At 38.1% G+C, this 18230-nt stretch overlaps 2 protein-coding genes across 9 annotated transcripts in view; both read right to left on the bottom strand.

Annotated features, from left to right (window-relative positions):
* MIA2 (MIA SH3 domain ER export factor 2) overlaps positions 1 to 4017 on the bottom strand; it is a 49561-nt gene extending 45544 nt beyond the window's left edge. For all 4 annotated transcript variants that reach the window (XM_063440186.1, XM_063440187.1, XM_063440188.1 and 1 more), the window contains exons 1-3: positions 3823 to 4017; positions 2147 to 2280; positions 666 to 752 (exon numbers count right to left, since the gene is read on the bottom strand). In XM_063440186.1, coding sequence (XP_063296256.1) covers positions 666 to 752; positions 2147 to 2280; positions 3823 to 3928 — 327 coding nt within the window. In that variant the 5' untranslated portion in view covers positions 3929 to 4017. The remainder of the gene's footprint in view (positions 1 to 665; positions 753 to 2146; positions 2281 to 3822) is intronic.
* Positions 4018 to 7818: 3801 nt separating this feature from the next.
* NIN (ninein) overlaps positions 7819 to 18230 on the bottom strand; it is a 75078-nt gene continuing 64666 nt past the window's right edge. For 2 of the 5 annotated variants that reach the window (XM_063440360.1, XM_063440361.1), the window contains exons 26-30: positions 17932 to 18081; positions 17622 to 17723; positions 15725 to 15898; positions 10814 to 10927; positions 7819 to 9527 (exon numbers count right to left, since the gene is read on the bottom strand). In XM_063440360.1, coding sequence (XP_063296430.1) covers positions 9195 to 9527; positions 10814 to 10927; positions 15725 to 15898; positions 17622 to 17723; positions 17932 to 18081 — 873 coding nt within the window. In that variant the 3' untranslated portion in view covers positions 7819 to 9194. Of the gene's footprint in view, positions 9528 to 10813; positions 10928 to 12464; positions 12933 to 15724; positions 15899 to 16937; positions 16999 to 17621; positions 17724 to 17931; positions 18082 to 18230 lie in introns of those variants that run through there. The other 3 variants (XM_063440362.1, XM_063440363.1, XM_063440364.1) reach the window with 3 other exon arrangements.

The following is an 18230-nucleotide window of genomic DNA, read 5'->3' as shown; positions in this document are numbered from 1 at the left end:
CCAAACAGAATGGGGAAATATTTGGGAGCCCACAGCCACAATAACTATCTGTAAACCATAAGGAACAAGCCTACAAAACTCTAATGCGATGGTACCTCACCCCTCTCAGGCTAAAGCAAATCAGATTCTGACCTGTACTGAAAGGGTTGCGGTACTAAAGGCACAACTTCTTGTTGGAATGCACACAAATTGCCAAATTATGGCTCCAAGTACAAAATTTGTATCAAGGATACTCCAAACAGACATACCACTAGGCCGTGGATCTGGCTCCTCTTGAAACCACACAGAATACTCCCAGGTGTCAAAACAAATTAATTGCTAAGATCGCACTAGTCACAAGACGAGTAATCTCAGAGAACATGGGTAGACCCAATGTCCCACCACTGAACATGGTGATACGTAAGGTAGAGGACGAAAAGAAAATGGATAAGCTTTCGGCCCTAACCACAAAACCACTAAATACTTCAACAAAATATGGGACCCGTGGCTCTGCGAATTCCCACTACCCGTTTAGTCCTTATCCCCCACACACCCACCTTCTTTCATTCTTCCATTTTATTTCTCCCTGGTATCACACTACCACCCACCCTATGACCGTTTCATTCATTCTTCTAAGACATACATCTTGACAATACTAATTAAACCAATAAATAAAACCGCCTTACCTGTGCCGGGACCTCATATTCCTCTGTTATGTAAATCTCTTCGATGTTCACAGCATCTTTTGAAAACAATCCATATGCCTTTCCGGTCTGTAAGAGAGGAAGTGAGATTTATAGGTGCTGCCAATCAATCAATCAATCGCCAAATCCAGCCACTTCCATCTAAAAAACACAGCACGTAACCGCTCCTATTTAACGCCTGATATAGCTATGTTGCTTGTCCATGCCGCTGTCCTCTCTCGCCTTGACTACTGTAATCCTCTTCTCAGTGGTCTTACGTGTTCCCAACTTGCTCCGTTACAGTCTATAATGAATGCGGCGGCGAGGCTCACCTTACTGTCCGCCCACACCTCCCACATTTCCCACCTTTGTCAGTCCCTACACTGGCTTCCCGTAAGATACAGGACTTAATTTAATATCCTGGTACTTGCTTACAAATCTCTACACAATATTGGTCCGACCTTCTTATTCTCACTAAGATACAACTATGCCCAGTAAAGATTTAAATGTAACCTCTGTGCGTACTACTACCTCTGATGCTCGCCTTAAAGACTTCTCTAGGGCTGCACTATTCCTATGGAATGCCCTTCCCTCTCTGTTAGACTTTCACCTAGTCTCCACTCCTTCAAAAAAATCTTTGAAAAAGTACTTCTTCAGGAAGCGTATCAATTTAACAGTGAACAGCTTTCTCTCCCCGCACCCTGATTCCTCTCCTGTAACTGTCATCAAATCAAAACACTAAGCCCTCAGTGAATACTTTCCTAGCAACATACTTTTCTACCCTACCCTTACCTTTTGTGTCACTATCCCCCACTCACTCTAGCATGTAAGCTCATTGAGCAGAGGCCTCAATCCCTCTGTTCCTGTGTGTCCAACTCATCTGGTTACGAAAATGTGTCTGTTATTTTATCCATTATACAGCACTGCGAAACTTGTTGGCACTTTATAAATAATAATTATATTGAGTGCTGCCAGCCTGGAGTGAGGTTTATTGGGCACTGCCAGCATGGAGTGAGGTTTATTGGGCACTGCCAGCATGGAGTGAGGTTTATTGGGAAATGCTAGCATACTGAGTTATTGAATTGATTATTAGTTAAAAAAAAAATTTGATCATTGGTCTACAACAGTGTAGGGTTTGTGAAATTTGCAGTTGCAAATAGGCTCTAAGTCATGCGTGATCCCTTTAAAATGAAGAGAAGATCTGTGTCCTTTTCATAGTCGCTCTCTCTACTGGTCCTAGTGTTTGACCAGTATGGAAGTATGATCCTGTTCTCTGACCAATCTGGAGGTATGGTCATACTCCCTGACCAATAAGGAGGTATGGTCCCACTGCCAAACCAGTATGGAAGTATGGTCCCACTATCTGACCAATATGGAAGTATGTTTCTCCTGCTTCTATTTGTTTTGGCTTTGGAAGAGTATGGAGGAGGTTACAGGGCCAGAAACCCACTGATGTTCCTAGGTACGGTCTGATGGTTACTTACACTTCCTTGCCACAGGTCTTCTCTTTTCCCAGATAGTTTATAATACACATTGACTTCCGCTCCCATCTTGAAGCTGAGATATCTGCAGTCAGGTCCTACATAGTCTTGATTAGCTTGTGCTCTGATCATCAAACCTTAAATAAACATGATAATGACTTAGAAAGCTGAATTCCTCAATAGGCACTTAACGAGGGCGTAATTAGTCAGCCCAGAACAAGAGTTCCAGACTGGTTAGTGTCAGGTCTGTTCAGCAATGACACTCTCAGCCAATGAATGAGTGACAGGATCAGCACCCGGCCATTGAAGAAGCCAGATATTGTAGACTTGCCTAAAGAGAACCCTCGATGCCCCGCCACAATCAGGTAAAAGGGCAAGCCAGATTGCATGATTACCGGGGACCGGGGTATGGGGTCAGACTACTGCTACCATCATAAGCACTACAGCGGGCTAATGGTCGGATAAACCTTTAACTTTTCTATAAACAGAAGGTATGTTGAAGATTATTGTTTCTTTAATCATTTTCTAGAAACATAAAGTCTTGAGATTCCCAGGGTTAAGACAGGTTTGGAGTAGATGAAAATAGGTTAAACAATGAGTGATAAATCTGTTGAACACTGTGAGAGCTAAACACCATGCTCTCCTTAATACATTGAGCCAGTATCCACATAGACACCAAGTATAAAGAAAGGCATAAGAGCTTGTTTTGAGTATTACCTTGCTTGGGATAAACAAGTGATCAATGAATTGCTAAACTTCAATAAATTATGATGCTGTAAGCACTTGAATACTCAATGTCCATTAAACACTTACCCAACGCACCATAACCACTTCGGTGAAAAAAAAAAGTTTTAAGCGCTTTACAATTTTGCAACAAACTAGGAAATGTATTAAAATGTTGAGTGGATGTGTAGGTTGGCTGTAAGTGTTGGCACTGTATGAGGTGTGTGTCAAGTTCTCCCTCCTCCCCCTCGGATCAGTGGCTTCTGGGTGGGCGGCCAGGCGGGGGTGGGGTAGTGGATAGCATAGTTCAAGGACACCTTTTTAACTCCCTGGTGGCTTGTTCAGCAGCCAGCAGTCCAGCTGCATTTGCACGCCCATGGCTATGTTTGCAATAAATACATTATTTACAAAATACCGAACCATATATACAGGAATAAAAAAAAAAAAAAAAAAAAAAGAAGAGCAGTAGCTGCTGGATGCAAAAATGATCTTGTTTCAGGTGTAATAGTTCCCACATAATTCTTTGTCGAGAGGCTGATAGAATGTGAGTGAGTGTGCAGCAGTATTTTATCTAACTATGGCCAGCGAACTTTGCCCTGCCGTGTGATAAGGCTGTGACTTGTATTTACCTCCAGCCCAGCCGTGCTTTAAGTAAATTCATGAACAAATAAACAAAAAAACAAAATAAACATGAATAAAAGTAATTTATATGAAACTTGCATTAAATGTAACGTATTAACCTTTAAATAAAGGTAACAATGAAACTCTGCATATTGATAATACTTGGAAAAACAAAAACATTCTAAAACCAACTTGATTATTTTGGGCAAAATACAGGAACTCAATAGAACCAGAGCCGCTGTGTTGGGCCTGGCTATGCATTGTGGGTAATGTAGTTCGCAAACATTTGCAGTGCTAAGGTTAGACATTAGAACATAGTCAGGCCAAACACTTACTTTCACATTGAGGATCGCCACATTTTTTCTTTTCCGAGAGGATTTTTTGACTGTGAATTTGAGCAATACATAATGCAAGCAGTGCGAAGATCCTGCGCTGAGCCATGTCGTCACAATGTTTAATGTAATAATTCCAAATAAATGTCTACACGTCTATAGTTACGTCCATGCTCGGCTCCTGCCTCTGGGATCTTACTCTGCAGAGTCAGAGGTCTGGCTTCGTCAGATAAGTTTAATGGTTAACAAATGTTTTATAGCTCGACAGTGTCTTCACCACTGAAAACATGTCATAGTGCATCCCACTGCATTCCTACTGAAATGAATCGTTTTAATAGAATAATCAGGTATTTCTGCAGGACATGATTTGCAGGTTTGCAGAAAATGAAATGTTATTGTTTAGAGACTTTGTGGAAGCTGAATAAATTACCAGTTAGAAGGTTATTAAAAGGTGGAAATGGCACTTCTCTGAAAGTTAAATTTATATTAAATATTTAGCAAGTTACATCATAATCCATTTCAGACAAGGCACAGTCTGGGCACACAATGCAAATGAAGAAAAGAAATTCAAACATAGTGTTATTTCTCCTCTTCTCTGTATGCTCTCTCTATGCTGACTGCCAGGTGTAGAGCTTATTACAATAATTGACAGGGAGCCCATTTGCAGGTTAAACAGATATGTATTTATGTGGTATGAAAAATAAAATTAAATGCAGAAATCCACATTTGTTAAATACACTAATCAGTCACAACATTAAAACCACGGACAGGTGAAGTGAATACCATTGATTATATTGTTACAATGGCACCTGTCAAGGGGTGGGATATATTCGGCAGCAAGTGAACAGTCAGTTCTTGAATTTCATGTGTTGGAAGCAGGAAAAATGGGCAAAAAGATCTGAGTGACTTTGACAAGTGCCACATAGTGATGGCGAGACGACTGGGTTAGACCATCTCCAAAAAGACAAGTCTTGCGGGGGGTGTTCCCGGTGTGCAGTGGTTAGTGCCTACCAAAAGTGGTGCGAGGAAGGACAACCAGTGAACCGGCATCAGGCTTATGGGTGCCCAAGGCTTGTTGATCCATGTGGGGAGCGAGGCTAGCCAATCTGGTCTGATCTCACAGAAGATCTACTGTAGCTCAAATTGCTGAGAAACGTAATGCTGGCCATGATAGAAAGGTGTCAGAACACACAATGCATCACAGTTTGCTGTGTATGGGGCTGTGTAGTAGACATGTGCAATTCATTTAGTTCTGAATGTACATTTGTATGAATTTCATGCCATTCGGATGCTTACGAATGTCCGAAGTTCCGAAGTCCGGTTGTTCGGAAGTGCCAAAGCGCCAAAGTGATTTGAATTACTGAAAAATGTCAAAACAAGTGAGAGGACTCTTGACCAATAAGCAAATTCCTTTTGTGCAATGTAATGCTTGGTTGTTCAATCCGGTTTCACTATTCCCTGTCCAATTAAATGAGCAAATTTTTGTGATTGATGTTAGAAGACAGCCAATTAATGGTGATTTTGTCACTGACACTTGGCCAATGAAGGCACACCGAGTCATTGAGGTGGGATAGTATATAAATCAGGCTGTCAGGGTGTTGGCTTGCATTCATGTGACCAGACAAGTTGAGATGGCACAAGAGACTGACAGAGATAAAATATGTTTGTACTTTACTTGTTGCAGAGAGAGATTTACTTGTTGCGCAGAGAGAGAGAGAGAGAGAGAGAGTGTGTGTGTGTGTGTGTGTGTGTGTGTGTGTGTGTGTGTGTGTGTGTGTGTGTGTGTGTGTGTGTGTGTGTGTGTGTGTGTGTGTGTGTGTGTGTGTGTGTGTGTGTGTGTGTGTGTGTGTGTGTGTGTGTGTGTGTGTGTGTGTGTGTGTGTGTGTGTGTGTGTGTGTGTGTGTGTGTGTGTGTGTGTGTGTGTGTGTGTGTGTGTGTGTGTGTGTTTTTTTTTTCTTCTTCTGATTTTTGTTTTTGAAGGGGGGTTTGGGTGAGAGGGTGTGTGGCTGTGCAAGCCAGGTAGTCTGATTGCCACAGTGTCTCTCTCTGCTGCACTGTGACTTTACTGCAGTGATTAGTTTTTTAATTTCAGACATGTACCTGCCTTATATAGTTTTGCTAGTGCTTCTATATTTCAGGTCGTGGTACTCGTCGTCATAAATATTTTGTGTTATCTTATTTCCCCGAAAACCCTCCCGAGTCTCATAACACCCTCCCCCCCATCCATCCCTAGTTTACTGTTATTGTATGTACTTATTTATCTATTTTACTTTATCCTTGTGCTATTTTTCAATTTAATTTTCCCTTTATCCTTTTCCTTTCCTTCTTTCTCCTGGAGAGAGTGAGAATCACTTATATCTAGTATCATGTCCTTATTTTGTACTTCTGTTTTGTTTTTTGTCTGCCCGTTTAGGGGGATAAGATCTTTTCCTATATCTCTCCTCCCCTTTCCCCTTTTTAATTTTTTTACATTTTCTTTTTCCTTTCCTCTTTTTCTTACTAACCCGAATTACCAAACCAAATTTTATGCCCATGCACATCCCTACTGTGTAACCGCAGACCGGTCAGAGTGACCAAGATAGCCCCATTCCACAGCCAAAAGTGCCTTCAATGGAGTCAGAACGAGACCATGGAGCATTTGGAAGAAGGTTGCTTGGTCTGACGAATCATATTTTCTTTTAGATTAGGTGAATGGCCAGGTACATGTGCATATTTTACCTGGGGAAGAAATGGCAGCAGGATGCACTATGGAAAAAAAAAAACAATTGAGCCAGGGTTATGCTCTTTGAAGTGCTCTGTTGGGAAACCTTGGGTCCTGGCATTCAGGTGGATGTTACTTTGACACATGCTACCTACCTAGAGATTATTGCAGACCACGTACACCCCTTCATGGTAATGGTATTTCCTGCTGGCTGTGGAAGCAAAATGCTGATCCCCTCTTAATCAAAGAAAAGTATTGATTGAAGATCTTAGTGTGACTATTTTAGCAGTGAAAGCTCACTCTAGTGTCAGGAAGAGACACACTAGAGGTATGTTGATTCCTGCAATTTAACCAAAGGGTAATGTTATACATGGCAGGTCAAACTCTACATGGTCACTACACCTGAACCACTTTATTCAGAAGAAGTGGCCTGGATGCCTAGAGTGATAAAAATACAGACACAAATAGACTATTAAAAGCATACTCCAAGTCAATTCTATTCTCAGTTTGAATTCACAACAAATTAGTACTTAACTGTGAGTATTTACTAAACTAAATCTGTGATGCAAACGATCAACTACATCGACCAAGAGGCAAAATTAAAATCCATCTTGGACAAGATGAGTGTGGCATGGTGTGCCAAATAACCCATAACCCACCTTTATCAATTAGAAAACATTCTATAAACAGTGGGGGAGATTTTTCAGCCTTTTTTGACAGTTTATTGGCTTTTAATGTGTTGCTTGTTTTGTGCCCTAACCATAGTTTTTGAATATACATCATTTTTTTTGGAGAAGCAATGGATTAAGCAGTTGTCCTTCACCTTTTTCTCCTCTGGCAAGTGTTTTCGGTTTCACGTCTCTTTTTTTGACACCTCGAACAAGCTTTTTTTATTTCTTCAAGATTCACAGTCTTTCCTCAGATATATATATATATATATCAGAAAAATCAAAACTTTATTAGATAAAAGACACTTTTCAGGAAACTAAACCTCTTCCGCTGTTCTTTGGAAGCACAGATCTCTTCGGTGTCATGGCTTTGGATTTGATTAAAGAGAAATGATATAGTATATATAAGATATAAATTCCCATTACTTTAAAAAGATATTAAAATAAACTAAATGGCAAATATATGTAAAAGAGGAGAGTGGCACAAAGAATGAGACAGCAAGACAAAAATACACACAGATTTAAGCATCCATTTCTTTTAGAAGATGTTTTTTCCATTGGTAACTTTGGTCAATTAATAATTTTGAGTCGTGTACAATACATATTATTGACTCTTAATGCACATCGCTGAAATATTTATATAAAAAAAATATTAAAATAGCAGAATTGGTACAATTTTCCTTGCATTTCATACATTTTAACTTCATTATGAACTGGCAGTGAAGAAACTGTAATAGTAAAGACAGTGACAATTATTCAGCATTTTAAATAAACCCCGTACTAAAGCTCTTTTATGGCAGTGCTTGGTATCTCCCCTTACACAGCCACTGGACTTTTTCAATAAATTAGAAAATGGAAAATAAATGTAAATATTCAAGTTCTAGGTTTTACAACCTGGAGTTCAGCCCATTGCAATCAATCCGTCGACAGAGAGTTTTTAGATGGCATGTTTAGATGGAGAGCAGAGGGCACAGAACCCATTATGGCAGAGGTAGGGAACCTTCTGTACTCCAGATGTTGTGGACTACATCTCCCCTGATGCTTTTCCACCTTTATGGCAGTCAGAGCCTTATTGACTATATAGTACCCAACATCGGGAGTGTCGAAGGTTGCCTACTCCTGCTTTAAGGGATTGATACATATTAATTATCACCAACATCTACTTACTGGCTCTTGGCTTCACCACTTGCTCTTCCCTCTGTCTACTGCTGTAGCTTGCAACAGTCAATAGCTGTAACCTACCTGCCAAATGACTAACTGCATTGTACCAGATGAGCTAGGGATTAACTACCTGATTTCGGAAGTTGACGGGGGAACACGATAGCAAAGGAGCGATAAATATGGACACAATAATGGCAGATTTCCATATCTGAATGAGAGGAATTATCACATTGAAGGGAATGCACCGTAGATCACTGTATATCCTATGGCAGTGGGAGATCAGTCTGGCAGTGTTAACATTAATACAGAGATCTGGGTTTAATAAATATGCATATAATAATAACCATTTTCAATATTACGACATGCCCGGGCAGTGTTTGGTCCTCTTAGTGGAGCAACATGGTGTAAGACCACCAGTTTCTCAATTTTGTGCATATCCCATCCATTCGCTACATGCCAAGACTAAATCCTACTCACCTATAATCAATAATCAAAGCCACAATCGATCAGGATTTAGAAATTACGAATTTCTGTTACAATGGGGGTATAGCAAAACCTGACGTGACATTGAGAAACACTGATCTAACCCTGGATTTGGAGTAAAGTCTAATTTGTCGACATGACTTCTCAACCTCGTATAAGTTGACAAGTAGATCATCACAAAACCCCTTAACTTGCATAGATTGCAATGTAAAATCTGGCTGATCTTTCCTTAGAGCAGAAAGAGATACAATGAACACTAAAAATAACATGTCACATTAGTGAAAATAACATGTTTTCCAGATTTTCACATTGATGTATTTGAGGGCTCAGTGGCAGTTACGAGGTGAATTAAAACGACTAGTTTAGCTCTGGGATCTCCTTTTTGGATCATGGAGAGATGGCGTTGGAGAGAGATTTGGTGTCAGTGCATGTTTCCTCGTAGGAGTGCTCGGACTTTGAGGTTTGTCTTCATATTTTAGTTGAGAGAATCTCCTTGGACTGTTTCCCGGAGTCAGAGCAGATGGAGCCAAGTCCCTCACTATTTTATTGAGTCCTGAAATCTTTTCTTCTAACAAATAGTTCTTTTTGGCAGCAGTCTGGTGTCGCTCTTCACTCATGGCCAAAGCCCTAAGCAGCTGGGAATTATCCACATATAAATCCTTCAACTTGGCATCAGTCTTCATGTTTCTGGCAACCTGGAAAAGGAGCAGTTTCATTACAGAAGGACATTAAAAATCAACAAAAAAAATAAATAATAATAGCTGTATCATGACAGCATCTCTGAAATACAATGTCACAGAGTCTGTCGGATTTGTAGGATCTCACAAACCAATAAGTCAAACTGTTTATTAGCCAAATCAGGTCACCTCGTGCTATCGAAAATACAATATTGTCACAATGACACATCTTGACATTTATACAACCTTTCAAATGTAACCTATGTAGAAAAGGTTTCTAAAATGTTATTTAACAGTAACAAAGTCACAATATATTGATATACAATACATTTCTTTCTATTCCACTCTAAATTTAAAAGTAAAAATAAGTGTTCATTTTATAAAATAGTTCATTTCCATCTGACAGATTTTATTTCTAAAAAGTCAGTGACAAATCTAATGTAGATAATTAATGTTAGATAAGATTTCATAGACCATTATGTTTTTTCACCTTTAATATAGACTGGTTTGGCACCGTTTAGAGATCACTTAACACGTAAACACCCTCAAAAAACGCATTTCAGTGAAAGGCTAGGGCACCCCAAAAGCTTCTCTATGTGGTCTTGCATGTGTTTTAAAGGCAGTCTAAGCACCATAGCCACTACAGTTCATTGTTATTACAGCTCTCTGTAGTGATTATGGTTTTAAAAGGTACTGTTACACTTTATGTTGTCATATTGTTTGGGAAAAATTGGCCAAAATTCAGGGCTTTTCCCAGCACCCAGAGTTTGCACCTTCCAAACCTGACGGACTAGTGCATAATTGACCCTTTCATGTTGCCGTTATCCATAATGATGGCATTTATTGGCTGTGAGTCCTGTGAGTAGGGCACTGCATTATCAATACAGCTGAAGAGGAGCGGGCCATATCTGCTGGGGAAAACCACTGGTTTCTTTAAATTGGTTTGCCAAAATATCCTGTGGACAGACACCTTCACCTCATTCCACCATAGCGAGTACACGGAGCTGTAGTGGTTTTGGTGTTTGGAATTCCATATTTAGCTTTTAACTGGCCCACACTGTGGCATTATACATTTTTGTTTAGATATAATAATTGTATAAATGATAACCAGACTACTGTTTTATCTGTTGTAAAACACAGAGGACATGTGTTGTGATAAATATTAAGTGATTATTCATTACATTTTAGTTTGTGTTATATCGGTGATCGTAATAAAATATAATTTTTTTCTCTATTTCTCCCATGCAGTGGGATCTGCTATCACTTCAGTTACCAGGTTTCTGTCACCTAGCAGAACTCATTACCTGTTCTTTCAGTTGGTTCACCTTCTCCTGTAGGAGCATCTTCACAATTCTGAGTTTTTGTTCAACTTCTGTCATGCGCGTCTCCATTCTTCGCAGTAGCTGTTCCTGATCACTCTATAGAAGACATGCAGAATTGCGTTATAGCGAGAGGGGCAAGGCAGACACTAGAATAGGAGAACGTTGGAGTCTGTTCTCTAAACTGCTATCTGCTGTGAGCAGAAAGACTTTGAAAACGTCAACTATTTCAAAGTAAATGATACTAGTTTTTGAAAATTGTCAGTGGCTCGATGGGTAGAACAAAAACTAAATACTGTGCCCCAAATCCCATGTATAAAAGATTATTCCAGTCCAAGATGAAAATAAACTGATCTGAGCTGAATTATACAGCATGATAAATGTAGAACTGTTTTATCTTCCTTTGAAAACACCTCTTTTCTAGCAAATAAACAAACAAAAAACTTTTACCAGTCCCCTAGGTTTTAATTTTGCAGTCAGTCTCTGGAAATACAAAAACTAGCAGAATGTTGTTTTATTGTAGTCACCTTCCTTTTTAAACAAGCCAACTATATTAATTATATTATACGTGCCATCATCGACAACAGTCCAAAATCTTTTCCAATCATTCTGACCCCCTCAACTTGTTTATTTACTTTTACCTATGTCACTTATCCAGACAGAAAAGGAACATTTTATTTAGAATAATCAATCCAGATCCAGATATGATACAATATTACCAAGTTTGAAAGCGCTAGAAAGCATAGGTTTAGGCATAATTACCTTTAGATAATGTTTAGCGTCTTCTATAATCATTCTGTTTCATTTCAGTAGAAATCTTCAGCTTTTTACATAAACAATAGTCAGAGTAATAATATTGCGAGCACACCATGGTGGATCTTTGTATGATCCAATTTATCTTGGATTTTACATCATTTATAGCCATCAAACTTAGGTGATATGTACTAAGGAAACCACATGTAGCTCACTAGTAGCAAGTCTTGTGGTTACGAAATTTTGCAGCATTTTCCTTGACTTGAAAATGGGTTAAATGTTATTTTCCCTTCCTTAAAATGAAATGTTTAATTGTTACGCCAGCATATTCCAATTCCTGAACAAGTGAAACATCAAAATTATTTTAATTTGCAGTATGCTTAGATTATGTTTCAATCTGTCAAAGGAATGCTCACAGATTGGTTTTAGCAATCAATATTAAAAATCCTTTTAGTAACGTTACCAATCATCTGTAGAGCCTCGGTAAACACTAGACTATTTGATTGTGACGGAGTCACTCCTGGTACTTGCAAAGTTGATACTTATTCTATAAGTAAATATGCATTTTTACTGGCAATACATAGTTCTAAATTAAAGTTTATAATTAATTCTGTCATAATATGAATCTTTAAAATCAAATAAAAAAAATAAAAAAAGTCTTTGGCTTTGTAGTACAGCCACCTAGTGAAATCAATGGTGGCTACACATTTTCACACAAAAAAACTCTTTATTAAGTAAGGTGTAAAAAGAAGAAAAAAATATATAAATTGTTTTCATATATCTATCATTAAAAGATTCTCCAAAAGCAACCTGGATAAAGAAAAGGCACAAAATATGATATAATTAAAAGAATTTTATTTTCTGGCCCAATCAAATTCTGTTCAAAATTATGTTACAATCATAGACAAAATCCTGTATAAATAGATCATAAACAAAATTTTAATAGCATTGTATAAAACACGATTTTCTAAAAAAAAAAAAAGTACAGTTACAAAAGAAAAAAAAATATTTTCAAGGGGGAGGGTGAGGAATGAATTGCTTTCTAATAAATAGCATAAATACATATGGTGTCCAACAAAACAGATTGGTGGATTTTTTTGTTTTTTTTTTAAAAATAAGGTATTTTACAGGAAATATTCCTACACCGATAATTACAATGGAGGTAATACTGCACAGTTAAAGGTTAAAAAAGCAAAGCAAATGTGCTCCAGACTTCTAGAGTTCTCATGTTATGCCAGCAGAGTTTGTTAGAGGAGGTTAGTTAAGGGTTCTCGTTACGAGTCACATTTCAGAGGCGACCAATCCGTCGATAGGAGTCTGCATGCAGTGTTCGCTGCTCCGGAAGCAAGCCCTATGAAAAAATGCAATTGGAAGCATTCACACTAAGTATTACACTACTTGCAACTTGCGGCAAACAGACAGACATGCTAGAACATGCAAAGACATAACGTAACTACAGACCTCACAGTAATAAAAAAAGGAAAAATTAGGGAGCAATTTAACTTTACGGTTAAGCCAAAGAAAAAAGTCAATGACTTTTGCCAATTAGAAGAATTATGGTGATTTCTTTTTTGTTTTGTAAAAGGACCTTCGAAAAAAGGCCCAGTAAAAATGTAGAGAATGTTGTGTTAACTTCAGTATTTCAGCGTTACTTTGATACTTTGGTCAAAAATGAAAGTTTGTTATTTTTTATTTAACCAAATAAGGACCCAGTTAGGAAGAGGTTTAGGTTCAGTTTGTTAAAGGGGAACTGGAACTAATCTAGAATTGGTACCCATAATAAAACATTACCTATAACTTGTTTTAACCTTTTTTTATGAGAGAGAAGCTGTTTTTCCCTTTTAAAATGTATATTAATATTTAGCAAATTACATAATCTGGTTCAGACAAGGCACACATTGCTAATGAGAAAAATAAATAAAAACATTGTTTCATTTCTCCTCTTCTCTGTATGCCAAATCTACTCTGACAGGCGTAAAGGGCGGAGCTTATAGCAATGATTGACATGGAGCCAAGATGGAGGTGGCTCTCTCTATACTGACTGCCAGGTGTAAAGGGCGGAGCTTATAACAATGATTGACAGGGAGCTAAGATGGAGGCGCTCAGTTGTAGGATAAAGAGTTGGGAATTTCTACATTTAATTTTAGTTTTCATATCAAACAGATAATTGTTCAAATAGGAATAAGTAAACATAATATTAAAAAGGCTGGGAAGTGAAAGTTTTCATGTAAATATACTATATATTAAATTTGTTGACTCCAGTATTTTACACAAAGTTAACACAACGTAATTCCCCCCCCCCCCCCCATAAAGTAAGTCCATTTTTGTATTTAGTGACATCTCCCTATATGAAAACCCAATTAAAATTAACATTTTACATTTCACAAATACAGAAAAGGGCACACGGGGAAAGTACAATGACAGACATTTTGACAAAGAGCATCACAAATTATTGCTAGAGCTGTTAGCTGGAGTATTAATTTACAGGAAGCCTAATTAGTGTACAAAAGCCAAACAAATGGACAAAAAGCTTAATTAATTAATGCACTGGAGCACATGCAAACCAATTAAATTGGCTGGTTAGATGCAGGTAATATTGAACTAAACCAAATATAGGAAATTGCTAAATGTTCCAAAAAGAATGAAAGGAGATGAGCGAATTGTGGAGGAAAAACCTCCATATTTATCAGAAAAAGGTCTCTTGATGAAGATGAAAGAAATAAACAGAATGGTATTACAAGTATTGTTTCAATCTTATTATATTGGCCTTACCAATCTTTCAAGGCAACGTGTAGTCTATAATCGAAAGATTTGCAAAAGCATACGGTCGATCACACCTTTTCAGATAAAGTATAGGGACATGTTGGGATTGGCCTTTAATATGCCTGTGCCGTACGTGTGTCACATTTTAAAAGTTAATGGTGAGGTCGGTATAGCAGATGGGAAAGTCTGCTTCAGATACATGTTAAAGGAAAACCCATACATAGCACAAATTTCTCGAGGTTTTGTGTAAGCTGAAATATTTTCTCGTGTGCATTTTGTTTTGTTTTTTAGTAATTTCGCCTGCACGACAAAAGATGTTCACCTACGAAATCCTTTTTGATTACAAAATTGTGTCATCATAATCATGGCTCCTTTAAGAAAATTTAATTAAGAAGCAAACAATAAAAATAGCAAATCTACCATTAATGATCCAATAAATTGCACAAGCTAAAAGAATGGAGCTTCATGCAAAGGTTTCTTCTAGGAGACCATTGATCAAAAGGAAGCATTGGAGATAGAGAAAAGACTTCTACAGGGTGGGCCAGGGTGGGTTTTGACAGATAAATAACTTGTTAATAGTTATTTAATTATTTATTTTTGTTGCAGGTACATACTATAGTCTTGGGTGATTCATCAAGGAACGAGTATAAATGGTGCGAAACTGAGACAACTGTTCAGCAAGCGGATAATTTCAAGAAATTCCCAGATTAATTGGCCGGCAATTTCGTCCGACCTTTCAGCTCTCAATTACTTCCTGTGAGGACATCTAAGGGGCAGGTGTACGTAAAGTAGCCCCTTAGGTGTCCTCACAGGAAGTAGCTGCACTCGAGCAGCTCAAGGAGAATACCTGTGCAGAAATTCGAGACCCACCCTGTAGAATAGATTCTTGGGGATCCTGCACTGTTGAATACATAGGACCAGATTCCCATTCCCTGTGCCACAACACAGCAGAGGTCAAGCTGCCTACTTCTGTTAGAAATGCTTCTAAATGGTGTTTTCTGCATAGGTACAGGTCAAAATGCTGAAGTCTAGAACACACCCTTTCCCCTCCCCTCACAGGAAAAAAATAAAAAAAAGTTATAGGAGGCATCTCGCCAGGTAGGACTGGTTAAGTGATATAAACTGTAAAGTATGCTATTTAGCCAGACCTACGTGCCTTATGGTATGCCTTAAACAAGGGTGCAGAAGACCAATAGGTCAATCAAGCTCTGATTATACAACAGGTCCATTTGGATGCAAGAAAATGACAGCGAACCAGAGTAGTGACTTTCGTTTAGAAAGCCAAGTGTAGTAAAAGCCTAAAATCAGCAGAAAAAGAGAAAGTTGTAAAAGGATGAAAATAGGAAATGAATCATACGGTTGCCGGCACACCACACTGACCTGTGGACTGTTGGTTTCGGAGCTCCGACTCGTTGCATGAAGTTGCTGGTTTCTCCGGTCTGCCTGCTGTAGTTGTGGCTGGCATTGTAGGTATTGATCCACCGGCACGGTGACACTGGCTTGCTGCTGGAGAGGTGGGTGACTAAGTGCTACACTGGAAGCGGAGTGCAGGGCCTGCATGAATAGAACCATGTATTCAAAAACTATAACTTAAAGCATCTTCAGAAATATAATAAGGGCGTATTTAGTGTTAGAAATTAACTTTATCTCAAAAAAGAACTTTATGGCCACAGTAGGTTTATAGTCTCTACTAGAGGTTTACGAATGTGCCACCTCTGGCAGAGAGATTGGGAAGAATGAACATATGGCAAAGACACCATGAGGGCAATAGACAGATATAGATATTTCACTCACGACACAATCAATGCATGATGGGAAAAAATAATTTAGAAGTACAGAAATTAAACATGCTAAAAAGAAAAAACAAAATAGAAATAGAAAATGTATCTAAATGTATTTGGTTACTGTACATTTTACAATAGAATAGAACTAATTTGGCTCCTGTGAATCGTACATTACAACACGGATCGCAACCAATGAGAATGTGAGAATGTAGACGTACAAAGACTCTTATTGGCTCAGTAGAATGCTTAACATATGTTAAAGCTCGCTAGCTTATATAAAAATCACCGAAATACATCTTGCTGACTCACTTTATTTTCACAATGTGAAGATTTATGTTAAGATTTTGTAAATATCACAAAATATATATATTTTTAGAATTACAACAAAGCTAAGTACTATAAAAAACCCCAAAATAGCAAAATGCCAAAAGTGAAATGCCGTAGGCTCTAGCTGCCAACCTAGCATTAATAAAAAAGTACAATGTGTGTTTATTTGATGCCTACTCGTTTGATATTTTCATGTACAAAAAAAAAAAAGTGCCAGCTAATCTGTCACAATCTGTAATGTTATGGTCAAGCTTGTTGATGCTATTGTGACTCTTCACGCTTAATGTCAATCTATGCACAAGAAAAATAAAGAATAAAAAAAATAAAAAAAGTAACAAAAATTCTATCCTCATGGGGCGATAATTTGAATTCGTAGCATGCAAACAGATGGAACGTTTTACAAATCATTCCTTGGCGATAGTGGACACAATGAAGGAAATGTTTTACTGGCATGCATTGAATAGATCAAAGTATCAGTCTACCTTTACCATCTATCTCAGAATGAGAACTGGACCCATCTCTGACCATTCCCGTCCCTGAGGTCTAGAGACACAATAGACGCAGGAGGGAAACAGGGGTCAACTGGTTAGAGGTTAAAAGGTATAGTTTGTTTGTTTTTTGCAAAAGACACAGAAGAGAAAAGAGAAAAAAAATGTAACATTTAAATTAGTATATTAGAGTAGATTAATCTATCTGTTCCCGAGAGGCAAGCCAATATGGTGGAAACACTACGACCGTCCCCCATGGGTGTATCATGGTGCTATTGTGGGTAATCCGCTTCTCGTCCTGTGTTCTGCATTCCCCGGGAGGAATGTAAATACTTGTTTATTTTTAAAGCCTAATGATATTTGGTAAGAAACCGTTGCCATTGGATGATCTCATTGGAACTAGACTCATGGTTTACTTTTAATAAAATATGTATCGAGTTGTATTTAGTTTAAAGAGGTTGACTCTTTGTTTTATCATCTTTTGCCTGAGATATAACTGGGAATAACTGTAGGGAAAGCTGTAACATTTTTTTGTCTGCTCACAGTGTTTTCTGTTCTTCCATAGTCTTCTGCCACACACATTGAAAATAAAGGGTAAACTACTGGAATTGCAACAACACAGAAAAACTGTTTCTCCCAGGGTATTGGATTGAACGAATCAGAATGAACAGCACTAACCTCAAAACGATGTTCATCGAATTTCCCTACGTTCGATCTAAAACCTTCATTTTCCATCATAATCGTGTCTGTTTCCCGACCAACTGAGGCCAACTGGCTTATCTGATACAAAAATAAAATAAAAAGCACAGTGAAAAATGTACTTACTACATTTCTGTAACATGCCTTGAGGTGTACTGTGACCAAATAAACACCCAATCAACAGAGCCATTGTTTGTTTTTAATGTCAGTATAGTTTTGCAATTTTAACCGCTTTACCTCCCATTAAACCTAGTTTAGAGCCATCCCATTAAAATCACGTTGTGCCAACCTTCCTGTTTGCAGCGGTGAGCTCTTTCTGCAGCTGGTCACATTCTCTTTTTAAGCTTAATTTTTCCTGCTCCAAAACTTTCACCATGCTGGACTGGCTCTGCTGCTTTTGCTGTTTCAGTGAAAGTACCGTAGACTCCAGCTGCCGAACCTACACCAAGAAGACATTTTAATGAAGATGGTTTATTTTTCTGTATTGGCGGAATTCATTTCTTGTACAGCTATAAAATTGTTAATAAGCACACAGTCCAATGTACTAAGATATACTGGACATAAATATTACATTGCGCCAAAAATAGG

The sequence above is a fragment of the Pelobates fuscus genome, chromosome 13 (genome assembly GCF_036172605.1).
Source record: "Pelobates fuscus isolate aPelFus1 chromosome 13, aPelFus1.pri, whole genome shotgun sequence".
NCBI classification, from domain to species: Eukaryota; Metazoa; Chordata; class Amphibia; order Anura; family Pelobatidae; genus Pelobates; species Pelobates fuscus.
Note: the sequence above shows the minus strand (reverse complement) of the source record. Positions and strands in the feature narration are given on the sequence as shown.